At 41.9% G+C, this 27824-nt stretch overlaps 1 protein-coding gene across 9 annotated transcripts in view; it reads right to left on the bottom strand.

The window, feature by feature from the left end:
• The window catches only part of KLHL29 (kelch like family member 29), a 392255-nt gene that overhangs the window by 39934 nt on the left and 324497 nt on the right, over positions 1 to 27824 (bottom strand). For all 9 annotated transcript variants that reach the window (XM_064650633.1, XM_064650638.1, XM_064650632.1 and 6 more), the window contains 2 exons: positions 17995 to 18194; positions 11150 to 11409 (listed from right to left, as the gene is read on the bottom strand). In XM_064650633.1, coding sequence (XP_064506703.1) covers positions 11150 to 11409; positions 17995 to 18194 — 460 coding nt within the window. The remainder of the gene's footprint in view (positions 1 to 11149; positions 11410 to 17994; positions 18195 to 27824) is intronic.

Genomic DNA, 27824 nt, shown 5'->3' with positions numbered 1-27824 from the left:
AATGTTGTTTGGTGATGCAAAAGGAGCAGTGAAATGACAGTGCTCCTCATCTGGAAAAAAACCACGTCTGTGAGTAGTAAGTTCGTGACTCCTCGCTCTTAACTCCAGTGTGGCACAGGGCCAAACAGGGCTTGAGATCATTTCATCAACCTTGAACTGTAAAAGAAGACACTCCTCTCTTCTCCCTTGCTGAATCCATTTCTGAGGTGCTTTCTAGGAGATACAACGGCTGCTCCTTCCCTGGAGTCACAAATGTCAGGCACTTGGCTGCAGATATCTTAATGTCATTAAACGGTACCATGTAGGAGAGGGAGCAGTGGACATATGGCAGTGGGTGGCAAAGCTCTGACTTCAAGAAGTGCTTTTTTTAAGAAGGTTGGGGGCGTTTAACCTTACATTGAAGCCAAGATGAAACGTGGCGTCGGGACAGGGGAATAATGCGGAGAGAGGGTACAACCAGGGATGAGCAAGACAACCCCACAGGGGAGGTTAATTCCCACTACAGGCTGATCAGGAAGTAGTATGAGTCACTAAGGAGCAGTTTAAATAGAGTTTGAAAACACATGGAGTGTACAGAAGAGCCAGCACCTTCCCTTGGTGTGGTGGGACACGCTGGAGCTGCCCCTGACACTCCTGAGGTTGGTCTGCACTGGAAGCAGACACAACACTAATCAATACAAAACACCAGTGCCAGCGGTTGTGCCACTAAATTAGGACATGGGGTTCAACAGGCACCACCATGTCCTGAAGTGGAGTGTGAATTAGCATTGACAAAACAGCTCCCCTCTGAGAGAGATGGGACAATTCCCATGGGCCCAGCGGAGTTACCACCTCCACTTCCCACCCTTCCCTGAATAAATGGGGCATCACTGCTGCCTGAGCCCAGTGAGCTCTCCCTCTTGCTCACCCACTTTGCTTTAATTAGATAAGTGAGAAAATGTGATTCTGTTTCTCTCCTGGATTCCCCCCCTCCTTTCTCTCTTCTTTTGTCTGAGCTCGTGGCTTATTTTGAAGGGGAATAATAATTAGAACATGTTGCTCCCTTTCATCAGCTTGAAAGTTGATGTCAGATATCAAAACCGATGTCACTTTTCACTCTTATTCTTTCCTTTGCTCAAACAGCTACAAAAAGCTGGCGCTGTGTGTGTGTGTGTGCACGACCACACGCAGTCACGACTCGGGCTTGGCGCTGAGAGCATTGAGGGTACATAGAATTGCAGTGTTTTTCACCAAGGGATTTGAGGAGTATGAACCATCGCAACGTCTCCAGAAGACAAGAGACGCTTTTATAAAGCACTGTCTTTTTGCACAGCTCTTTTAAGCACTACAGTCAAGGGTGAATTTCATTTAGCCTCACTGATTTAAGAATATTCAAGTGATTTAGGCAATCAGCTGCCTTTTTCTTTCAGATTCTCCCTTACGAAGGCTTCCTAGCTCCGTTAGCTATGATTGTACTAAATATCCTGTTACTATTATCCTTTTCATTTAAGATTGGAATAAGCACCATAAAGCATTTCAACCTCCTTACCATCAGTTATTTGCTCTCCATTCTCTCTTGTCCTTCCGTTGTTCCTTATACAGCTATGAAATATCTACTGCACCTACTGACGTTACCAGTTATTATTAAAGCAGCAGAATACCTGTGCATGGCAAATTGCCAAATTCAGCAGACAGGAAACTTGAGTCCCTGGAGTTGTGGTTTGTGCCTGTAACCCCCAGAATGTTTTCTTCTCCCTGCTCGGCTGCAGGTGCTGTCTGGACAAGTAGAAATACTTCTCAGGTCTTTCTTGGAAACCACTCACAACTGCTCTACAGCCTGCATCACATGCCAGCATGAAGTAGAGAATATTAATGCCCCTTCTGGACTACAGTTACAAGTTATCAGCTCATAAACATGAGAGACCATAGCTCAGCTCCTTGAGAATGGGCACCATTATGCAAAAATCTAATGAATTTATTGTTTAAAATGTTAGGAAAGTGTTTGAATGATGTCAGGACTGTTTTTTCAGGTGACATGAACCTCAGCACAGCTCCTGTTGGGTGAAGGGAGCTGCTCTGGTCCATAAACCCCTGTTGAGTGGTGATGCTGCCGGATACCACATGCATGTCTGGGGTGATTCTGCAGGAGTCAGGGCACTACTGCCACATAAGCAAAGTCTTTGTAGATAGTCACTGCAGACACAGTAGAGCAGAGACTTCTAAGAGATAATATCTGACCTGCTTCAAGGCACGTTTCACTGATACTGATTGCAGTGGCTGAAGAGAAAGCAGGATTTTCCACCAGCCTGCAATCACAAGTGTTTCATAAAAAACAAGGAGGGAAAAATCTTAGGAGATCTTATCTTTACGGAATTACCTAAACATTTTTAGGGGAGAGATTCAGCTTTGGATTCAGACACCTAAATGGGTTCATACAAGCAAGTATTTACTTGTCAGCCAGACATGTAAACTCCTGTTATAATTAATAGAGATTTAGTCAACACACTTAACACAGTCCTCAGAGCAATCTGAGCTGAAAGGATCCATCACACACCAGGGGAACCAGAGAATGTCCCCTTCTGGGCCATCAGCTCCTAAGACAGGGAGTGTGTTCCTCAGGACATGCCTCAGACCATGCCACATGGAGATGCCTACAACCAGCAGCCACTCCAAATTGGAGGGTTATTAATTCCCGCCTCTGACAGGAATCTTTGCGTCCATTTGTCCTAGGTACTGTGCTCAGAAGGTTGTGATCATACCATGAGGAAGCCTAAGTGTTATCATTGGGTCAGCACTGACTCAGAGGAATATATAACCAACATGATTAGCTATACCTTAAAGTTGACCCTTTCAAGCCTTTCCCCAATAATACATAAATTACTCCCATCTCAGTAGGCAGGCCAGCGCTTTAGCAAATGAGATTACAAAACACTCTAATGCCTTTTTTTATTCCTGGCTGGTAGTTTGAGTGAAGACATTTACTTTGCTAAACTTTTTATGGCATTTTTTCTCCTACTGATTACATCAGTATTATGAATGCTTGCTTGCAAGTGAGCTTTGTTCTGGTATCTTCACAGTCTCAGTTAAAAAACCCACTTCACTATCACATTAAAAATAATCTTTTATTCTCTTAGAGTGTTTTATACTCTAATCCAGTAAAATCCTCACAAGCATTCTCCAGAAGGACTCTCATTGTGTTCCTGCATAGACTTGGGCCATAACAATATACAAATAGTTTTTACAGGAAGTATGTTTACTGCTACAGAATCATATTTCCTGCTCCTTAAATTTTCTACTGGAAAGCTCTCAAGATTTTTAACATTTTTGAAGTAATGCCCAAAGAGGTTAAAATAATGTTTCCCTTATGCCTTATAACTCATCTGTCTCTCTAGTTTACCATTCTCCTTACAAAGGACCCTTTTGTGCTATCTGCTTCTAAAGAAACAGGCTTCAGCTAGAAATACAAATACAGAAGGTAGATTACCCAAATTATGATAGGGTTTTGCTCCAATGAACTGCTCTTTATTGCAAAATTGCAAGAGTTTTTAAAAACATTATGAAGTAGGGACATATTTGATTCATTCGAGAGCCCTGAAGGAGATTTATGTCATCTTATATAAACTCTTGGTTCAGACTTGACCCACGTCATGCACCATCCCAGTGTTAGGGCTGAAGCAAGAACCTCCTTAGATGAAGGAAGCCACCAGGGACAGATCTGAAGCAGAACCAAATCCCACTGCATTAAACTCTTTCAAGTGAGTGCAGCACACATTAATTAAAAACCACTCTCCAAATGGCAGATGTGAGTCTTTGACGCCTACCCTGCAGCCAGGAAATGAACTGCCCAGGGAGCTGTGAGGTGGTGGTCACGCACGCCGACACACTGGAGTGGTGACATGAGTGGTCCCTCCCTACAACCATCTCCAGCCCAGCCCAGGCTTCCCCTGCAGGTTACCCAACCTGATATTCAAAATATTGCTGGCTCCAAGCTTGCAAGTGTAAGCCCAACAGGGAACAGAGCATTCTGTTGGAAGGGACCCACAAGGATCATCGAGTCCACCTCCCAAGTGAATGGTCTGCACAGGGATCGAACCCGTGACCTTGGCGTTATTAGCACCATGCTCTAATCAACTGAGGTTTGGGGAAACCAAAGCTGTTGGTGCACTGCTTTGCCATTCTCACAAATATGCATTTTTTGGCTAGATTTTCCTGACACTGCTCTGCTACTTGGTAATGGGGGTACTTACTTTGATACATCTAACCCCTGGGTATTACAAAAACACATTGTGTTTCCAGTAACCTCCAGCACATTCCTACACCCAAGGTCATATCCAAGCCCAACTAAGCTTTCTGGTACGCTTGGAGTATTCACTAATCACCCATATTGACTCCTTGGAATTGCAATGCTGCCTCCAGATTAAACCTAAAGGCTTGGTAGCCTGTCAGCCGACAGCCTCATAATATCATGAGATAAACATGTGGCAGAAAATCTGGTTCGCAGGCACTGGGTTCAGCTGGTGGCTCGGTGGCAGGATGCCACGTGCATAAATCTCATGCCTAGCAAGAAGGAAAGAGCAGCCCCACTGTCTTCCTGAAATCAGGTTTCAATGTGACACGTTTATGGCAGCACAGCTGACTAAACACTGTAATGTCATCAGTGCCCGTCCCCTTCTCCAAACGGTTTGCAGCAGTAATACGATGAGAGGTTTTCAAATACACAGGAAGATAAATCACTGATCCATCATACTTGGAATTTGCCTGATACTAAGGATTAAAAAACCCTCACTCTTGCCATGCATTCTCTAGCTTGCTGACTAAAGTCTATGAAATAACCCCACAAAGTTCCCCCAAAGGGCACTAGAGGTGAGCGGTGTTTCTTTTGTTTATGGGCAGTCACTTATTCAAACACCTGTTAGCACACAGATGCATCCTAAAAGCACTCTGCCACCAACCAAATGGCTGAAGCTTCTCATGTGCTTCACAGAACCAAGCAAACTCCTGATACCTCCATCCCCACAACACGCCGGCACAAAATCCATGTGCGATAACTCTCCAAAACGCTTCTTGCTTATGATGTAAAATGGTTGCGTTTCTGGAGGTTGGTCCTGAGCACTAGGGCCACGTGCAGCAACAGGCAAAAGCAAGGGAGCATGTGTGAGGAGCTGCTTGCAGATGTGGGTCTTTGTGAGGCTGTTGCTTCAGCAACAGCAGAGAAAGATTTTGTAAAAAACAGGAAAACATGTTGGAAAAGCCACAAATGAAGAGACTGAGCAGACTGGAAGACAAGGGAGCTCCTCAAACCAATTAAAACTTCAGAGAAATAATTCGGTAGATTTTCTGTCAAGAGTATCCCTTAAAAAAAAACTTAAAAGTTTAGTCAGGAGGGAATTTCAGGAACTGCTAATCTCACCCGCATCCTCTCTTTTATTTAATGCAACTTTTTCCTCCAATCCATAGCTAAGGGCATGTTCCTGCACTGATTCCATTCCTGCTGCTGCCTTTTCTTTTCCCTCTGTAAGCCCGTACAGGAGCCGAGTGTGTCTGCAAAAGCTTCATTTAAATCGGAGCTCTTTGAGCCGCCCATCCCTGGGAAATCACAGGGGTTACTGCTCATCCCTTGCGTTTTTCACTTTCAGGAAAATTGAAGCTTCTTGTACTTTCATTATGGCATCTTTCTGAATTTGTCTGCTCTTCCCACAAATGGATTTCAAAGCACCAGAGTAGTGTGGGCTTTTCAAAGAAGCCTAATTGAGCTGTTAGAGAGTGTTAGTGCCTAATTCACTTAGGCTCCCTTGGAAGCATCCTTTTTCATATTTATTTCAACACTCTTTCCAGAAACTTAATGCTCGTAAGTACATTGATCGATCAATTAATTTCTTATTATGATGAACTAAATAATTTGTACATGCTGGTATTGCATATCAGCTTCTCTCATTACCTCCTTGTCATCACAGAGTAGAGCTGGAGTTGTCAGTTACCTCTCAGATTCTCCATTTTCTTGAAGCAAGCTGCTCTTCCACATAATTTTGGAGGGTCTTTAAAATGTGCCTGAGAAATAGGGGATGTCCCATCTTCTCTTTCAGGGTTACCAACTCTTTTTCCTCTGTAGCATCTTGCCTTCGAACTGCCACTCTCTGTCACTGCCAAAATATAGCTCATGGGCATTTGTAGCATTTTTGACATAAATCCTCTTCTCCTTCTCTCCACCACTTTTCCTTACCCTCACTGACAGATACAGGGCTTACAGGTGGGCTTTGTGTTTGCTCAGTGTTAGACTAATTTGCCAAGTCTCAAATTCATCCCAGCGGTCCTTACTGTTGTTACAACCCTTGCATCCTTCCAGGCAGCTCCTCTCCTTGGGGCTTCAAACACTTGTAGACGTTTATTCCTCTTTAGCTGTCATTAGGCCAAGTCATGCATATTCACATCTTTTAATCTTTTTTTTTCTCACATCAGTTCCTTCAGTCTTTTAATCATTTGTGTTGCTCCTCTCTAAATTACCTCAAATTTGTCTATGCATCTCTGATTCTCAGGCACCATGAAGATGCCATTTAGATAAATCTGCCTCTGAGGACACAAGTTCATAGAAAGCTTGTTAATGCTTTTATGGTTGAGACATTTCATTTTGCTGCTGGACACTATGATTTTAAATAGGGTTTGGAAAAAGGGCACATGATTATATCCTTGCAGAGTGCAACAAAAGGTGACTGCCATTCAGCTGAGCCTCTTGTGTGTCACTCATTGCTGCAGTACCTGTCTCTCTCCTAGCACTACTCTGGGCAACTTGTTGAAATGTTTGCCCTCCTCATTTCTTGTCCCTCCTCAGGGTGAGAGGGAAGCTACATGCAATGGGGAGTCTTGTTTTCCCAGGCCTTCTATGATTAATAACTATTTGCTATGTTTTTTATATCGGAGAAAACAGATACAACTTTGGACTTGGAGCAGAAGGTGGGAAAGTTTCCAATGAGCTTTGGTACATCCGTGCTTTGGACAGGCAGCAAATTGCTATACATCCAGCAACTTCACACCTTTCCTATCCTCCACAGATGCTGGGCATGACCACAGCTCTGGAGAGCTCTGGCAGTCGTCAGTACCTGTGGACAATATGGTTCATTATCCACTGGATCCTCCCAGCAGCTCACATGGGAAGTATCACTTCCCCTCCAGCTTATAGTGTAAGAAATGGGGGTAAAAAGGTGAAACAACCCGCCCAAGGCCATGCAGAGAGCAGGGGGATGTGCTCAGGTGAAGACTGTGTGGGGCCTGGCAGAAATCTTTCCTTGTTTGGGTGGCTCAGACCATACTGGTTTCAGACAGTAAAGCCCCCATTATGCAATATATTTTTTGCATGAGTTTGCTGGAGTTGTAACAAGCTTATCAAAGGGATAAACTGTTAGGATAAACCCTACAATCTTGTCCATCAGTCAGGAAGAGAAATAAATGGAAAAAAAAGAGTAGATTCAGCTTTCCCAGATGTGTCAGTCAGCTGCAGGCTTTCCACTCAGTGACAGCAACCAGGAGGACTCCTACAACCTGAGCTCTGTGTTCACTGGTACAGGAAATTACTGACTAGTTCTGACCTCACATCACAGGCTGCTTCTTTTGGTCAGACCCATTTTACACAACTGCACTACCACCAGCACTAGAACATAAACGTTACCATATGAGCCAGGGCACTGCTCAAATGCACTAGGGGAATAGCTATTTACCAAATCCTGGCTTAACCCTTCACTCTCTGAACTGCCTCTTTGTATTATGCAGAGGATCAGTAACCCTTAAAGCACTGATATTCTCTCTTTGTAACAAGACTCGGGTGCTCTTTCATAATCCCACAGCACACTTGAATAAGCACTGTTCGTACAGCACAATGTGCACAATTAAACATCAGTCAGGGAGCAGCTTTTCAACTTGCATTGCAAAAAAATCCTGGTTCCTTCCCTGTCACTGCCCTCCAGACTGGTGGGGAAAGAATTTACAAAAGCAGAATCAATTAAGACACCTGAAGAAAAGCTTTTAGAAAGGCAGAGAAGAGGAGGTAGACAGCAAAGTCAGTGCCCTTCCTGGAGAACGGGAGGCTCTGCTGAAAATCTCCTTCCCAGAGGCTTTCAGCAGGGGATCGGACAGGAGGGGAGGCAGTGAAGGATAAGTTGTTGTAAGATCACGGCATGAGGCTGCGGTGAGGGGGAACATGAGTGGTGAGATTTACTGTCCCCAGGCGTCAGCCTGCACTGCAGAGTGACACAAAGTCATTACAGCACAAGGAGTTCTGGAGGGCTGCAGCTGCCCTGGGGCAGAGGGTGCTGAGTCAGAGAGAAGCTCCTCAGTGGGGATGTCTCTGCTGAGCAAGCCCCTGCCAGGCTTTGCCAGGGAAGATGGACGTGCAGGTGAGATGAAGAGCACAGACCTTTCCCTGTTTGTGCCAGACCTCCACCTTTGGGAGAATCACCAATGCAGAACTTGGAAGAAGGTGCCGAAGAGTCATTTTAGTCACCTGCCATTGGAGCTATTGAAAATAAAAATGTTGACAATAGAGTCTTGCCTGTCAAGGTAAAGGGAAATGGGGAGAAACAAAGAAAGTGGGGGCCTTGGAAATCCATGCTCTGAAGGATTTAACTGCCAGCACTGCCAGACTGGTCACCTGAGGAGCACAGTAGAGCTGGAGTGATGTCTTCGGATTGCTGCAATTCATGGTGCAATTCATAATGCAATTCATAATGCAATTCATTCATCAACCCTCCCAACAGTCCTAGTGTCCTCCATCCCGAAGAGTTTAAAGACAGCTCATAGAATCTATCTCCAAACTGGGAATAAAATAAAAATATCCATGCACAGCTCCTGTAAGAACGTCCATCCCATGTTCAGTATTACCACAGTCACCCAGCCCTGCACAGTTCTCAGCAGACTGTGCATCTCATAGGAGCGTGGGCACTTCCTGGCATGGTGGGCTTTGCTGCACACCAAGCACAAATTTTCACTCATCATCATCTTTTTCAGAAATAAGGTTATTTAGGTTTATCTTCCTTTCTATCCACCATGGAAGCCATTTGTTCCTAGGCTCTGAAAATGTAAAAGTCATTATTGTAAAGATGGTACTTTTCATGGTAAGTGTGAGCTCTTACTTTTAGAAAATAAGAACCTATTTAACTAAGAGCTTTATAATAGATCAAGCAGTGCACAGAGTACTAAGAAAAGTGAGAGCTACTATCTAAATATACTAGTTTAGTGGCAGGATTGGGCAGGAAAATAATTATCTGCTTGGTATCTTTTATACTAATTTATTCAAGACCCTTATATCTGGATAAATACAAATTAAAAATTAAAAGCCCTTGTAAATGAATGCATGAAACTAAAGCACCACAGAGAAATTTGGAGAAGCAAATAAAACTGCCATCATAAACTAAAAAAGCACTGCAGAACCTGGACAGAGGGGAAGGAAACTTGGGAATAAAAAACCACAGAAAACCAACTGAATTGCAACATGAAGGGAAGAGGGGATAGTGGTAGTGACAGCAAGAAAAAACACCACTTAAAAACCCAAATTCCCAACATTGCTTCAGCAAGGCGCAGAAGGAAATATTTAAAACCGCAATTTTGAGAATGTAACCCAGACCACCTGGTGAGTGACACCTTCTGTTGGCACCAGGCAGACAGGCTCCTGCCGCAGGGTTCCTGAACTCCGACCCCTGGGAATAATCCCCAAGGTCCCATTAAGTTCAGAGTGGCACAGAGCTGACTGCTGCCATCAAACTTTAGGCAATCAGGGAAATACACTGTAAAACAGTGTGTTTTTCGAGGCCAACAAGAGACAAAGAGGGGACAATTTCAATAAATCAAAGATACTGTGCAAATGTGTTAAGCAATAATAATATTGAGCAATACTAAATGGCATTGCTGGCACATGGAGGATGTGATCAGAGAGCGTGGCGAGTCCCCAGGATGGGATTGCCCTGCTGAGCCACATTCCCTGCTCACACAGGGCAGGAACCAGTCCTGGGGGCTGCAGGATGCTGGCAGAGACCAGCGATGAGCTGGTGGAGCAGCATAGGCAGCAGAGCTTGGCCTAGTATGCAGTGTCCTTAATGCCCTTATCCTCATCCAGCAGCCCGGGGAGAGCAGGAATTCCTGTTTCTCCCACTGTAGAGATGAAGTTCGGATGTGCAAATGCTCTGGATAACATCCAATTACACATTTAACATCCCACTGCACATTTAGGTGCTTGAATTCCCATTTAAATCAAGAAGGTCCAGACTGTTATGATGTGGGACAGCAACAACATGTGGCCAAGTGTCTCCCTGAGTCCCAGTCTGGTCCATAAGCAACTGGGCTGTCATCTTTAAACCAGACATAACTGTGACTGGGGACCAACAGAAGCAAATCTGGCCTCTGAAGTGGAAAGAAGGAAAACAACTTTCCCCTTCTGTGGTCTGTGTGGAAAACAGACTTCCAAATGGAGAGGTTTGGGGTTCAGACCACAGTTCACTACTTGCAAAAGGTGGCTTGCAAGAGCTGCACTGGAGGCAAGTAACAGGTTTTTAGATATCGCCAGGGATGTCTTCTGGTCCCAAGGACAATCATCAGCCTCCAAACAGTCATTGCTTCTAGATTCTATCTAGTGCTAGGCAAAGTAACAGACTCTGCTTTTTCAGTCAAGAGCAGACTGCATAGCTCAGATGACTGAGGAAAGGATGACTCTAATAAATATATAAAACTCAAAGGATTATCTAAGCAGCCAATAAAGATGTAGAATCTTTTTTTTTATGAACTGAAGCTATATTCATTCAGTATATGACATCAAAAGAAATAAAAATTTCTGACAGATTTTTATTTTCCACTGGTACTAAAATGCATCCCCTTCTTAAAGCATCTCAGACAACTGTAATTCTTCCCAATTTATCTCTGACTGAGCCTGCAGTCAACAACTTGAGGCCCTAGCTTTGTATCATGCATGTCACAAATGAGATTTTGATTCAAAATTATCAGATATGGGGATCCGATTTTGAAATTACACACATTTTGTGCATAGCCTGCATTCCCTTTCTCTTTTTTTATCTGAACCGCTCATCCCATCTCCTACATACTCTCATGTTTAAAATTGCATGGAGATGGTTTCTATTCTAAAAGAGGCATTCATGGGAACGGAGCAGAGTGAGGCTGCTGAGATTATTTTTACCTGAGCTCTGATTGCGGCGTCCTTCTTAATCCACTTTATCACTGTTTCGTACACCAGCTCCTCTGCTTTGGTGTTCAGGCTGTCATTGGACATGTAGGAAATAAAGTCGTCTTTTGAGATATTAAGGATCTCTTCTTGGTTTGCCACCTCGGGGAAAATTTGCAGGGCATAAGCTTTGGCCATGTTGTATAGTTCAGTGCACTGCATGGCTTCAGCCATGGCTAATATTCCTAAGCAGTTGCTAGCAGTCAGCTGTTTTTCTAAAAGGAGCAAAAAAACAAACAAAAAAGGTAATTGAGAATTACTAAAAGTAAGATAAACATTTGTTCCAAAGTCATGAGAAAAATAAGTGTCATAGACAAATTTCTAACCCTAATTAATTTCAGGGAGTTAACCAAAAGCAGCACTGTGGGTTAATATAGGATTGGGGTTTAAAGTACAAAAATCAAAGTTTAACAGCTGAGTTGGGGATAGGGAGAGAAATGTACTTTCTGAGTTTGCTTTTTGTATAAGCCTTCACAGGGCACTGGGGAAACCTACTGACATAAAAGTATCTGGGGCTTCCCAAGGGATGGGAACCCAGCCAAGAGACTGCTGCTGTTCCTACCGCCTACAATGTTGCTTTAAGGAACAGCAAGATGTAAACGCCAGTGCAGACACTTAAGAATAAATGCAAACAGCACTAAGGACATTTCTGAGAATGCTGCAGTCACTTTATGATAATTTTTGCCCTGTTCAGCTACTAAGATACTTCAAATAAAAAAAAGAAATCCTCCCCCCTCTTTTTTTTTCAAAGGAACTTTGTTGCTGCTGAATGTGATGACATCCCTTATGCAAAACACAGATTATTCTAACGCCTTCTGTTAAACGTTGTGTAGTGGGTTTCAAAGAAAATCATACACAGAGGAGACAGCATTATCTCCTTCCCAGCAAACAGAAGCAGCAGCACAGTGTGTAGCTTTGCGTTAGAAGCTACACCACACATTTGACTGTACTTTTTTCCTTTCCAGCTATTCTGAAGAAAAACCCACCACTTTTAGACATTTATAAGAGGAACTCTCAGAGTCTTCTCAGCTTTTGTTAACCAAGCCACTACTAATAGGCAGAATATATTCTTTTAAGATATGGGACTACAGAAAAAATAAAATATAAGAGACAGACAAACTGCAATAGATCACAAAGGCATTGGTACCAGTAGCAGGCTCCTGTGCTGCCAGAGAAGTCTATCACATTGGGCAGTGTCATATCCTAGTGCACTATGTCAGAGCGCTGGACAGGAATGTGCAATAGCCCCTTATCTCTTCAAACAAAACTCCCATCACATTGCTTCTGCTGGAAATGCTCAGGGATTCTTCCCTACACCCAGCTTCTGCCTTCACCAGATTGAAAACCTGCATACTATCTATACATGCCTTTTAATAAAACTGGATTATAAACTACTTTTTTCATTTTTTTTTTTTAAACCTGACATGAGATTAGGGGGTTTGTGGGCTTGTTTTGTCTTTTTTTTTTCCCTCTAACTCTTTTTCTTTTACAGATCCAGCAGTCTTGAAACTAGGTTATCTCATTTTGCATCAGTTGATCGTACTGACTCCAAGGAGCCCATTTCCTCAAGCAGACTGCAGCAGCAGCACTGTTTGCTGTCAGTAGATTTTGTCACTCAAAGACTGCCCAGAGACAGGTTGTAAACTGACAGCTATGAAGCAAAGCTCCCAGATTTTCCTGTTTTCCAAACCCCCCCCCCCCTCAAACCCAAAAAACCCCTCAACCCCAAACCCTCTTCCAGGTTCCTTGGTTCTGTCTGTTGGCACAGTTTCATGTATACATACGGCCGGGGGTAAAATAATCATCTAACAGAGCCCAAAAGTCTCATCACCACTTGGCAAACTCCCAAGTCAAAGACAAATCTGACACTGTTCCCCCTTATCCTCACAGGGTTTATAATGAAGGTAATAATCAATTTTGACTCATTAAGCAGCGATGGTAAAGATTTGTGAGAATGAACCTTTGTCTTCAAGGGATGGGGTTTGCCTCTCTCAGGAGAGATTCCCATGCCATCCCTAGCTGAGCCTGTGGTGTGGGGAAGAAAAAACACTGGTGACGACTGATTTCTTCTGATTTGTACACATTTCTCTACCTCTAACAATGCTGGGTGACTGATGCAGCCTGGTACACTGGTGTCCAAGCAGCCTGATGTTGTCCCTTTAAGCTTCACTCCCTCCTCTTCCCCGAGGAACCCCTTGGTGGCACATCCAAATGACATTACCCCTGTCTGATTCAACAATTATCATGAGGCTATTTAGAGATGGGTCCCAGGGAGATGCAGACCAAGGTATGTGCAGAAGGCTGCTGACACACTTCTTTGCACTTCACTTCTGATGTGATGAGCACCAGAGCAAGGTGGGCACAGTGATGTCTTTTTAAGATGAGGGCTGCCATGTAAAGTAGAGGGACTCATTGCAGGTGAGCAAGGCAACAGCTATAGGAGATATGGCAAATCTCTATCCTGTGAACATAAAAACACTACCTCCTCCCTATTTTTCACCTCTGACTCAAAGTTTGAGAGCAAGATTGATGCCTCTTGACTCCAGCTGTCTATGTTTCAACTGTGCATTCACATTAGTATCACTGTACACTCATAAACAAGCAATTCCAAGCAGCAATCTAGTAATATTCCTGTTTATTCTGGTAATATTTTAGATAATGACTTCAGGATGAACAGAGCCATGCCTTACTGATGCCTGTAACTCTTCACTGACTATAAAGGGAGCCTACATGACTACTTAGATATAGACTTCTCCTATATAATATAGCCCATCCCTGCAATCCAGAGGTACTTCTGAATGCGAGCATGACAAAGACAGCTAAGGACCAGTTATGCTCTGTCTGCTCCTGAGCTGTTTTCCTTTGGACACTGACATATTTACAATAATTGCTGTTTTGCCACAGTGACACTGGGCTTGTAAAAACACATTTTTGTGGAGTTTCACCTTGACTCCATTCAGAACACGACTGCTGACTACTAAGCTGTTCCCAGTGCTCAAGGACAGTTTATAAGAAACTCATGAGTGGACTTTAAGGATATCAGATGTAATCTAGTAGGTTCTCTCTGGTTTGAGACAGTGCTGAATAGCATATTTGCTCCTATGTGTGTCACAACAATAATGTAGATCAGCAGCTGGTATTTTCCGCTGTTTTAGATGTGACTTTGGATCCTGTGCAGAGTCATCAAGAGACAATCAGCCAGGCAGACTGCTCTGACTGCACTTCTGGCAGTGGGGTGACTTGAGATAAAGTCAGAGATAGATGGTGTGTTGGAAGGATTATCCAGAGAGATTGTGGTAACAGGATGATGGGCTGTAAGCACCCTCTGTGTGCATTAAGCACTAGATTTTCACTTAGAGATGCTTTCTAGATGATGACTTGGATATCACAAAAAATAGCATAAAATATGTATTTCCTCATGATATTTCGTGTATGTTCTGATGAGGAACTTATTCCTCAGGTATTTCCCACTTATGTCAAAAGCACATGAAGATCAGAGATAAGTTGAAGACTTTAAGATGCGTTCATTGTCTAGTGGATGCCCAACGGATTGTCTAAAAGATTTCCCTTCCCCTATGAGGGTCTTCTTCCTTTCTCCTATCTCCAGATTTAATCAACGGTTCTTCAGTGCTGGGCAGTGCAGTTCTCCACCTGGTTCAAAAATCTCCACCTTGGATGGACAAAATAATTGCCCATAACACTTTCTCTTGAATTCAAAAGGACCATAAACGCCTCTTCTTTCCTCAGGTGCCTATTCATGCAGGTCTCATTGCTGGTCTGTCATTCAGTTTTTCTCATTTCTCCCTCTAGTAGTCTTTCCAAACATTGACTCTGTATTCTTTGCTCAGGAGACTAAGACAATCCAGAGCTCCTGCTCTTTCCTATTTCGGTCCATGAAACTACCAGGTTCCACCAACTTCTTTAGGCTTAAGGAAGAATGTATTTTATCAGAAGAAGGCTGAAGCACAGGCTCAGAATTGGTTCCCTCCTGTGATGGAGGTCCCTGCACCACAGACCCAAACCGTGATACCGATGAATCATCTGAAACCCAATTTGATGACAGTATACAATAAATATGAAAAAAAGAAGAAAAAGCTGCTTAAGTCTTCAGCCATATGGGTGGAGGAAATACCTATGATATCCTGACCAGTTTGCAAACATTTGCCCAGTTATCATATGCTGTCTGCATGGACCTGTCACCATCGTTGCATCAGTCAGCACAAAACTGTTGTCATTTCTCATGGTCTAGATAAAAGCCAAGGAGACAGCATGTGGGGGAGAGAGAACGCGGCTATAATTAGCCCAGCAAAGCTGGTTAAGAAATCTCCTATCAAAATACAACTACTTTCCTGACACATTTTGCAGCATATTTCCACCAGAAAGCACAAGAAAATTTGGGATGCCTCTGCCTAAGGCTGCTGAGAGGCCCAGGATAGAGACCCAAAAGCTGCCTGGATATCCACTAGTCAGGACCCTCCTGGATCTTCATGACTCAAAAAGGATGAGCTTTGAGATGGTGCTGTGCTATGCTGAACAGACCTATTAATTTGGGCTTTTACTTCTTTGGACCTCCCTCCACTTCTTCCCCTTTTTAGACATGGCCAGTGATGGGAAAGATTCATTCTTTATACTAGTGAATCCTCCAGAAGTGCTGATGAAAAAAACCCTTTTACCATATTTTTGCTTTGTGTAGAGCAGAGGTGGCTGGGATGAAAAGAAAAAACACAGCCACAGAGAAGACAAAATGCCTTTGCCTAAACTTTTCAGATGGCAAGTGCTCTGCTATCTCTGTACAGCAATCCAGTCATAGCTATAAATAAAAATAAGCGATTACACTCCGTGAATTCTCCAAATGAGAATACAAAATTCCAGCGGCTCCCCATATATCACTGAACTTATAACCAACTCTACTATTTCATACCATAACATGGTTCACTAGATTCAAATATTAACTATTGGAAAAGAGAAATCTCATACCGACTTAGTGAAATAAATGTATTTTGGTTTTGCAGTTGGATCTTTGGAGATAGTAAAACTTGAACACATCTCGTGTTCCTGGAAGGGCCATAAGATCTAATCACTGTGAAAAGGTGGCAAGGGGAAGCTGGGGGAAAGCAATGCCAGAGCCAGAGCCTCATTCAAGTTACACAGTCCAAATGGTGTGATTGCAAAGCATAAATTTCGCATCACCAGTACCCACCCATTTGAGAACAGACTTTAAACATCGGACACATAAAAATTTGGAAAGGAGAATACAATACCACAAATTCTTTACTGATGCCTGCATTGCACCAGCCTAGTCCCACCACTCATCTTGCCAGCAGGCAGGCTCAGCAGTGAAAATTAACACAGCAGTAAACTGGACTCATATGAGGGTTTTTTTTTGTTGTTTTTTGAGTGCAACATTTTCTAAACTCTCATATTCCACGTTCTGCAATTGTAGATGTCAATTTTAAATGAGAACTGCTCAGGAAGAACCTACAGGTCATGTGGGCTTCAGAGAAAATGCTGTATCCCATTGAATGATGTATCGAGAAAGACCAAGTAGAAATCAGATGTCAAAAAAAAGAGTATCTGGCACTTATACATGGGAAGTAAGTCATATAAGACCAAGCGGAAAGTTTTTGTATTGATAATTTTGTGCTAGTAATTAGTAAATTATTAATGTCTCATAAACTGATATTACAGCTATGATAGTGAAGGAGTGGCAAGTGGTACAGACAGGAGTTTGAACCAAGGTGTGTTCCAGCTGAGCTCCAGTTCTAGCTCCACTTCTGCCATGACAGAAATGGGTCTGTCTGGTTCCAGTTCAGACCTGTAAAGCTTCGCTGAGCTGGAAACCTTGGACTGTTTTGAAATAGTCTATTCTGGAAAGCAGATGGAAAGTGAAAGGAGAAGGATGACACAGTGCTGAGGACCCACGGCACTCTCTGACCACCTCCTCCATGTGCCAGCCATGCCATTTAGTATTGCTCAGTGTTATTATTGCCTAAAACATTTACACAATATTGAACTTCAAGCAATCACATGCTCTGGACAAGAAGAACACATTTCTCGTGGCCATCAGAGGAAGGGCAGAGGCACTGGTGATGTTGCTCTGTACACCCTTGCTGAGGCAAATGTTCCCCACGCACACAGGGCAGATCAGTTACCAGGGGTGGGCACAGCAACCTTTCCTTGCACCCACCTTTGTGATGACTCACATACATCAGACCATAACTCTGTATGCAGTAACAAACCCTGTTAACATTTAACCTGGAATGGTTCAGCCAAATCTTGTTTACAAGAACACTGGACATGGGAAGGACCTTGTCATGGATGCAAGAAAATTGCAGATATTTCAATGCACTCTTTAATTTTTTGCAAATTCTGCAGATTTGCAGGACCTCCTCCTCCATGGGAGTCCACCTCCAAATTTTTTGGTGTTTGACCAAGCTGGAATGGTGTAGCACCCAAAATTTGCTCCCACAGTTATAAGCAACCTGTGCTTTACAGCCTGGTATCTATGCAGAGATCATCCTCCAGGAAACAAAATGTCATCAAGATTCCAAGTATGGAACAAGGTTCAACAAAATAAGTTATCCAAGATATGAAACCTGTTGTCACTCAAACAACAGGATACACTTCTCTAGACCATTTTCCACTGGTCATTATGTCAGCATTTAAAATTCAAATTGCAAGTCAAATTAATGATATTTTACTCTGTGGGTTTCTTAATTTATCCTGTAAGAGTTGTCAGAAGAAGGTTTACAAACCTTAACACAAGATCTCAAAACCTCGCTAGATGGAGTGATTCTTACCTAGAAAGGAAACGCAGACTTTACAGAAGGTATGAAACTGGAACTTGCTGGCAGCTTCCAGAAGGGTTTTTGCATTGGCTGAATCTATGATCAAAGAACCTGTATAAACAAACTCCAGGAGTAACTCCAGGACATCCGCAGTGAGGTTGGACATGGCCAATTCCAGCTTCTCCCCGCTTCTGCTACTGTCCCGTGGTGACCTGGTAACAGCAGACAATTAAATTACGGACATTACACCATCCCCATTTTATTGGCATTTATTGATTAGTGAGGGCTATAAAATTGCTTTGCACATCATTATATTTCTCCATTATTTTTGTTTACGGAACTGAAGAATATGAATTTTAAAATAACTGAACTTAAAAACTTTAACTGGATCTGAAAGAGAAGAGTCTTAAAGCAAGTCTTACGAAAAATCTGTTTATTGCTACTTTGCATTTTCATGCAAAAACAGTTGCAAAAGAAAAGGAAAGGAAAAGAAAGGAAAGAAAGGAAAAGGAAAATGAATGATCCAACATTAATGAAAATGAGGAACGGGATTAGCTTTCAAAGGGAAACAATACATTTTAACATCTTGGTTAACATCTCATCTTCTATGCATAATATAACTGTTAAGGAAAAACAACTCTCCAATTTCAAGAGAAAAGGTCATCTACTTTTTCAGGAATCCAGCACTGGAATAATTTTAAATGTCATGTGCACTTAAGGATACATTAAAGACCTTTTCATAAGAAATAAGAATAAAAATACTAATTTCTATTTAGCTTGAACTTCTCAGTATGTTATATTAAAGTACAGATACAATCAATATGATATCTGCATACAGATGTTTGGTCATATAAAGTATAAATATATGCTTATTCTAAAAATCTATTGTTCCCTTTTAGGCACTAAAAAAAGGAAGCCCTTCATGGCAATTGCTTTGAAAACAGAATACAAGACAAGCTAGACAGACAAAATGGTTAGAGCAAAGAAGGGAGGGGGGGAAAACAACAACCAGCTCTGCCACAGGAAGCCAGCAGCCATCCTCTAGGAGTTTCATGACTGTGGCCTACGATTTTTCCTGCATGAAGTGCTGAACAATTTGGGGATCAGAGTATCTCCTGCATTTGAAGTGTGGATTAGTGCTTGTGAAATTATTGGACAAAAAGAAAGTCATACTGAATTAAAGTAAGGGCCCAGTTCTTAATGCATGGTTGGTTGATGTGTCTGCAACACTAAAGACAGATTACACCTGAAAGACAAAAGTGATGATAAATTTGGTAACATCAAGGAGGGGAGGGGAAATCTGTTGGAGTAAGAAAATAAATTCTTTTAATGGTTAGGACCATCCAGCACCTTCTCAAAGAAACATAAGCTTTTGTCTGTCACTGGACAGCCAACGTCTGCTCGCTCCAATTCTGCTAAAGTACTTGCAAAAGCCATTGCACAAGTGACACAAAACCGGCATACGATGTGGTGTGACATTCATGGACTGGCCAAAGCATCACTATTCACAGGCAACGCCAGCTTTAAGCACGAGCAAAGCACTGCCAACCTCCTGGATTTACACAGCTGTCTAGAAAGGTGATGATCAGACCTTTACTACCATAACGGAGGAAAAATAAACGACATGTAAGCTTTGGTTTTCTTCCCGCATGACACCCCACCCATCCACCCCAATAACACCTAAAATCATTTGGGAAAATGCTTCAAATTTGCAGTGGATGCTTTGTCACTGGCCTTCCACTGACTAGCCCTGTTCAAGTCAAGGGCACAGTTTTAATTTATACGAATCTCTGCAAAATCAAAGCTTTAAAGAGGTTTCATTTTCAATGGAGGAACAGCTAGCAGTCCTTAATTTTACAGTCTTCTCTAAGGCAGTGAACCATGGTTACTCCCATTCACAAGAGAAAACTGAGGCAAAACCAAGGTAAAATCACTTGCCTATGAGCATAGATAGTCGGGGCAAACCAAGGAATTAAACCCCATTTTTAAAATTCTATATGTTGAACTGTCCCTTTGCATGGCAACACAGGTGAGTAAGATCCTATTCCAGAAGCAGATGGGTAGGAATACATACTGATCATGATACTTGTCATATCCCTACAAGCACAGATGTGTATGCTACCCTGAATCCTTATGCTTTATCACACCACAATATTCCTTCTGAACTCTTGCATATGGATTCAATTCTGCATTCAAGGCAGAAGACCTCAGGTGTCAAAACAGAAGAGTTGCCATTTCCCAGATCCTCGAGAGGATGTCACAAAATGTTGTGTTTTTTCCTTTCTCACACTCACACACCAGTAATATGCCTCACATCTGATTTATCTCCAGTTGTACACACTTATGGTCCTGTGCTCTGGGCTATCAAAATGCCTCCCGGTACTGATGTAATTCTTGCTGAACAGCTCCCAGAAGCGGTTTGTACCCAACAGTGAATTCATGTTCACGTGGGCTGATTAATAAGCACACTGCCTAAAATTTAGGGAGATTTGGAGGTACCCAGCAATTGACAGAGTCGGGCTGTTTGCACTGTAGGAAGCCCCACCATAAGCAATTATTTATATATTGGCACTAATTGCTCTGTGCTGGTGATGGCTGTGGGAATGACTGCGTGTGATCCGTTGGGAATCACAGAGCAGAGACCAGGAGGCACAAAGGAAAGGATGATGTGACACCAATGTCAGCACAGACACATACCCACGTTAGCAACAACTGCAAGCTGCTATTTTTCAGAATAATTAAGTAATAATCTCTTTTACTTTGTAATACACCAAGCAATAAACTGCTGCTGCAATTGATTAAATGCCAAAGAAAAGCTAAGGTGTTTAATCAATCACTAGAGCCACTTATGGCAAGTATAATACAAAGCTACAGAGATTATTGATATTACACAATGAGCCAGAAATGGGAAAGGAAATTATCCCTATTCCTGCCTTGGTGATGCCTTGAATGTGTGGTGCTGTTTTGCTTGTGCTTTCTAAGCAGCGAACCCTTCGGCTCTACATTTGGCTGGACCATATAGTGAGCACAGGCTTCATTCCGGCTGCACAGGGAAATCACAGCTACCCTGGCTTCCACAATGGAAATCTGGCTTGCTACAGGCTGGAGAATGGGCAGGCAATTGGCTGAAGCAGGTCCTAATGGATCAAAAATAAATGTTTGAAGGAAGAAAAGAACATAACGTGGGGAAACAGTCTGATATGACTGAAGTGGGAAATTCCATAGATTTCTTCTTGAAACTATTTAAGTGAATTGGGTTATGGCATTGCCCTCAAAGCCTGACTAAAGGTTTCTGTGTTCCTTGTTTTCACAGATATTAGAACATGAATATGCTCTGTGCAGTTATATTTCATCTATTTGGGGCAGAACCTTCTCTCAGCTATTGTACAGGAACTGCACTAAAGTGACTAAAGCTAAGAATAGAATTTAGTCCTGTAATGCATTTGCAGTGGATTGGGGGAAATCTGTCAGAATATATGTATATGTATATACAGCAGCTCATCCTGTATCACATCAGGAGGAGTTTTGTCAATGGCATCTGTAGAAGCAAACATTTAGAGAAGTCCGTTACCAGAAAAGCCCTGACTTTCTCCCTCAAGAGCTGGAAAAAAAATCACAGTTCTACCTGGTACATACACTCCAGTTCCCCCACTCCTGGCACAAACATGGGGTGTTTTGGGGATGGAAAGCCTGCCTCCTTCATGTTTCAGTCTCACTTGAAGCCAGGCAACGTAAACTTATCGTCCATGGACATCATTAAATGTGGCACATGCTGCTATTTGCCCTGCGAACTCTAAAGTTTAAACAGAATGATGTCATTTTATTGGCCTTGTAATCATTGCTCATATTATAAAGGTCACACATTTCACATTGTGGCAGAAAATCAATAGCTCTCCCAACAGCCTCTGGGGGAAAAAGTTTTGCTTCTGAAGAATAATATATAATAAACAATTTTAGTCCTTACTTTATCATGGCTGTAATCTTGGAGAAAAGCTACAGTAAAAATCTGGCAAAGGCTGATATATAAACTCATTAAAATTGGGAAGTGATTTAGAACAGGACTTTAAAAAAGATTTATCTTGAGCTAAACAGCAAAGAGATTTGTTTAGGTCTACATTTAAACAAGCTCCAAGAGCTCTTTAACAGCTTAATTTTATGGTAGCTGTTGGGGAATTCTTTCAGATTTACAAATCATGTATTTCTCCAGCAAGATGATAGACCTGAGCAATGTGCAAGCAGAACTGAACCTGCAGATAAGCAGGAAGCACAGATACATTCTGCTTGGGTAAGGGGGGAGTTATTGAAAAATATTATGCATTGTCTGGAATAATTAAGTCAAACAAAATCAAGCCAATGCCTTTGAACATATTCTGGCTACTTATCCTTCAACTTAATTACTTAAACTAGAGAAGACAAAGGCACAGGGAACCTTTTAAAGCAAAAGACGGTTTGATTACTCTCTCAAATAACAAATCAAAATCAGTGTCCCTTTCTGTTGACTAATATATAGAAAAGACCTAAAACATTTAAATACTTGATAGCAGGAAAAATAACCCTAATACCTCATCTGCAAGATGTAGGAGTGGAACTGACAAAAGTAGAGAACTTTACATTTTTGGTATTCATTTGTCCTTGAAAATCATTTCCGCACATATAATACACACAGGCAAGAGCCAGCACTAGTGTTTTCATGCTTAATAGCAATGCAACAGAGTTTTCTGCATCTTGAGTTATAAATAGATGTGTATCTATGCATTTTCCCTGCATTATTCGTATCAACACGTTCACCTAACAGAACGTCTGTGTGATTCTGTTCAAAACATTTAATAGTGAGATGCCTTGATTTGCAAAGCCGCATTCAGAGCCTGGCTAAAGTAGCTGTGTAAGTGAAACACTGCTTGAGCATCAATTTGTCAATTTATGGACAGCGCTACCGCCTCTCATTCAGCCTTCCCTCATGGTTTGGATATGCTGCCTTTAACTGGCTTGCAACATTATTTTGACTGACTAATGGTTTGGCTACAGCTTCACTCAATTTTAGATCAAATATGAAAAGCTACCTATACCCGGTGCAGACGCCAGCCAACGTTCTGTTTACAAGCTATAGTCACAAAGTCAAAACAAATTCTGGATGTTCAAAATGGAGCCATCTGCACGGAATAAACATGAAAAATGTGAAACATTTTATGTAAATGTACATTACTGCCTAGGAACAGTTGGTTCAGCTTCTTCCCAGGCTGCCTGGTTGGGAACACAAGGACTGACAGAGTTTGTGACACCTATTTACATTTGATGCCGTATGAGTCACTGTGCCGTAGACTCAAAGGTATGACATGTATTTAAGCTATGTGCTCCAAAAGGGCACTGAAATAAATGATTATTTTTTAAAATAAAGACATATTTAGAATTATTATTTGTGATTTTTCCCTGGACGTGTGGGACTTGCTGTGTGTCTTTTTCTTTCTGCCTCCCCAAGGTCCACCACTATCTGCTTCTCCCAACAAAAGTTAGCAGTAAAGAGCTACCTCCATAATATAACCTCAATTTTGTTCATATTTCACTCAGAATCTATCTTTAAGAAATAGGGAAACGCACTCATTCTGGTAGTGTAAAAAAAAAAAAAAAAAAAATTGCTGTCTTTGACAATTTATGGCTCAGCGTCTTATACAACTCAGGAGTCTGAGTATCTCCACTAGAAGTACCTGTTTGAGCTACAGGAGGCTATACAGGACTGCCAGCAGCAGGCAGCAGCTTCTGCTCCACCCTGAACTGAGGAAACTGAAGCTCATATTTTGGGGTTGGTCCCTCCCTGCTTGGACCAAAGCAATGACCTGTCCTACCAACCAGCTGCCTGCTGGCCTCTCCACAGTGTGCCCTCCCAGGACCTGCCCCATCAGCTTGACATGCTGATCTCACTGGCTTGCTCCTGTTATTAGGAATATAAATGTTTATTCTACACTAATTGTGTTCCATTCCATGAGAGCAACATATTTTCTACTAAGATAGACAGGACAATAAAAAAAAATATCAAATTAAATCACTTTGTTCCCTGGACAGTGTTTAGGTCTCCAGAAAACAGGAAATCCAAGATTTTTATGTAAGATGAGGCACTTAAATGAGGAGAAGCTATTTCTTTTTATCTCTGTCAAATTATTTTGATTACCAAAGAAAGGACTCCAGACTAGGATAGACAGCTTCTCATGAAGCTTAAGAGTCTGTTAGCTGTGTGCTCATTAGAAACTGCTGTTCAAGTCGACACAATTTAGACTGAATCTCTTGTTTATTGTGGGATTTCAACTTTTTACTTTAATCCTTAAAGCACTGAAACTCCAGGCAAAGAAGAGAGTGCAATATTGCTTCATCTTAACTGTCCACTATTTGATTTTTTACCATCTTCAGAGTTATTAATGGTTCAAAACCCATGTCTATTTATCTTGGGAGAAGCAAAAAATAAACTTCATTATATTATAGCCAACTTTCAGCTATGTACAAAACAGACACAGCACTCTACACAGAAAGTTGTATTTTGTACCAAAGATCTTGATTTATCATAATAACACACTCACAAGATATAAAAATATAGATGCCCAAACACACCAACATACATTTCCATGACACACACCAAGATGCATGTGCATACTGAGGTAACAGGTTATTTACCGAGTTATACAAGTTTATGCAGCTGCAAGGTAATCAATCATGTAAATGATGACAGGAAGGGACATTTATAGAGCAACATCATTGCAATACGTATGTCATAAGGCACTGAATGTTTTATTAAACAGGATTTAAAAAAAAAAAAAATTACACCCCAGCATTGCTTCTCCTTTGGAACTGTTTTATCAGCTCAAAATGTATTAACTTGCAAATCTCTGCCTTCGTTATACTATCTTGTAGATAAACATTATCTTTGAGCCTCAGTCACTATCCATCTGTCTCAAGAGAGAAGAAAACATGTACTGTAACGGTACTATTGTATGATTACAATAAAGAACTAGTAAAATCACAAGATTAAATAAATTACATTGTTTAAACACGGGCTTGCAAATGTGTCAGGAAAATTTACCTGACCAACAAATCCATTTGGTCACTTTTATCAGGATGTTGATACAAATAATGTTCCTTGTTCCAGGCAAACAAAATCTGGCCAGACTAGTGTAACTTATTAGGGTCAAATGCTGCCAGTTTGCACCTGCTCTATCAGAAGAAAATCAGGAAAATTAATGGCTGTGAGCTCGGGCACGCACCAGCAGCTCCCGCTAATTCACCATCACAGAAATGATCATTACAAACCAAGACGAGCAATGGGATTAACAGCAAATGCTTTTGTCCACGGACAACACGGCCAGAATAAAATAGAGCAAACAAAAGAGCCACGTTTCCTATATACCCTTAATGCCATTCACTGATGGAACACAATCTAAATGCTCGGGATCAGCGGCAGCCTGTAACGCTATAGACTCGGAGATCACAGTCGGAGGCACAAATCTGGCTCCCTGCTGAGATTTAAGAAAGAAGATGACGAGTTTGAAGATGCTAGCTTAAATGACTAGCAAGAGAATGAAGAAGTGAATAGCAAGTGCCCTTGGAAGAACAGTGTTTCGTGACCTAGACTTTTGCTAGGGACTGAGAATAAACTGAATTTCACAAGGTACTAGCGGAAAAGTAAAAAAACTGGGCCAACTTATTAATAGTGTGGGATCTAACTTGTTTGCAAGTATCTCTGTCAGCCTAATTCAGTCGCAAAATAACCTGGATGAGAGCTACTATTTGTTAAAGGTAAATAAAAGATGCAAGCAGGTTTTGGTGGATTATATGGGAAGGAAAATTAAAAATAAAATGACAGAATAAAAAATTTATTCTCATCAAACTTAAAGCTCACCCCCTTACCCAACTCCTATCTGATTTCTTTTAATGTTATTTATTACACCATCAAAAACCAACTTAGCAGAGAGCTGGCATGCAGCTAATAAATCCATCTCTTAGGAATGCAGAGAAATTTATACAAGTAATTATCTAGGTAGTCTATCCAAGACTCTTTCTCATCATTGCAATGTCTAGAGGGAAAACAATAATAAAATAATGATAATCACAATTATTATTTATTACTACTACTATGATTATGGCAGTGCCCAAAGATCCCAATCAGCATTTCAGTAATTAGAATTAATTCTGTCAGGCACTGGTTCTTTCTCCTACAGCTACAGGGTGTTACTAGTGCTTTTCTACAGTATATGTAGAGACAGACACACCAATGAAAGGTACTACACCACATCACTAGGCCAGTACAGGCAGGAAAGGGCAGGAAGCTCATCACTCCCTGTCCGCTCCAACCTGCAGAACTGCTTCGAGTATTTCAGTCACTGAAGCTCAGCTCTACACTAGCAAACAGAGGGCACTATGATCTGATATGGTCATAACCTGCTCACATTAATTCAAATTCATTATTTCAATCCAGCAGTGGCTAATCCTTGATGATTTAAATGAAAGGAGTGAACTGCTGATCCCCAGAGCTACCTGCAAGCAAGCTGGAGTTGGAGATTTGATTACCCTTCTTTTAGGACAAGACTGGCTCTTGGAAGTGGCCCAAAAATGACAGTTTACAAGAACATGGCTCCAGTTTCTATGGCATGGAAGATTTTTTCTTTGTTGTCTTTGATCCATTTAGCCTGAACTGCAGCTTGTTAGATAATTGTTTCCTTTCACTCCTAAATTTCAACATAGTCAAGTCTAGACTTGGGCTGTAAGATATAAGTAAATATAGGTAGGTCACCCACACCGGCATCTTATGAATGGTTGCATGACAGCTGGGTGGCTTGCAGATGGGTACAGCCAGAGAAAGAAAGGTGATTAGTCTGTCATCCCTTGGATAAGATTTGGAGGATTTGTAGTTGAGTCTAGAAATTATGTGAGCAAGAAGCCCCAGCTACAGTAAACAGAGATGCTGTCAATGAGGGAGAGATTCAGGGATCTGCTCGGTGCCTCTGGAAGCTGCTGCCATTACAAGGCAGCAACTTAATTTCTGTGCTGCACCTTGAGACTTGAAAAGGAGCCTTTCTGTCCTTTCCAGGGTTTCTCTTCAGAGAAGGACACATTACTCTGCCCCTCCTTTCAGAGCAGCATACAGCCCAAGCCACTCACCCTCCTAATCCACAGCCACGCTTCCCAGGCTGGGAAATTGCCAGGCTGTGACGCCTGAGATGGGCTTCGCAGCAGTTCCTTAGCCTGGCAGCCCAGAACACCACTGAATATTTGTAAGCTGTCATTCATTTATGTAGAAGACCATACATTTGCTTGATGAAAACATGTTTTCCAAGGTCTGGCAGCTGCAAAATTTGAAGCCCAGCAGGGAGCTCCGAGAGGTGGGCAGGCGGCTGCCCGGGCAGGCAGAGCGAGTGGAGCGCTCACGGAAACGGGCAACAGTGAGCAGAGAGCTGTGTTCCATGCCAAGATCTTGTGCATACACACAGCAATTATCACTGCCTCGTTTAAGAGAAAAACGTTGTCCATAGCACAATTTACACTTGTCCCCTGGCAGTAAAGGGTGAAGGCTATTTTACGCTCCCATGAGACCTCCTGTTCCCATGGACTCCTTTAAATTGTTTAACAGAAACTCCTGGCATTCTGTCTGGGCACAGTATACTTCTCTTGGCAGCTGAAACAAACACCGTATTTTTAACTCCCTATTTCTCTGTTTTCAACTAAATGTTATAATTTGTTTCCACATTCATTCTGTTCTACAATGGAGCTGAAGTATGCAGATGTAGAAATGCTGCTGCTCCTCTCCTGGAGTTAAAAGAAAGATTCTTAATAAGAAGGAAAACACAAAGGGGTCACTAAGA

Source organism: Pseudopipra pipra, chromosome 3, assembly GCF_036250125.1.
Source record: "Pseudopipra pipra isolate bDixPip1 chromosome 3, bDixPip1.hap1, whole genome shotgun sequence".
NCBI classification, from domain to species: domain Eukaryota; kingdom Metazoa; phylum Chordata; class Aves; order Passeriformes; family Pipridae; genus Pseudopipra; species Pseudopipra pipra.
Note: the sequence above shows the minus strand (reverse complement) of the source record. Positions and strands in the feature narration are given on the sequence as shown.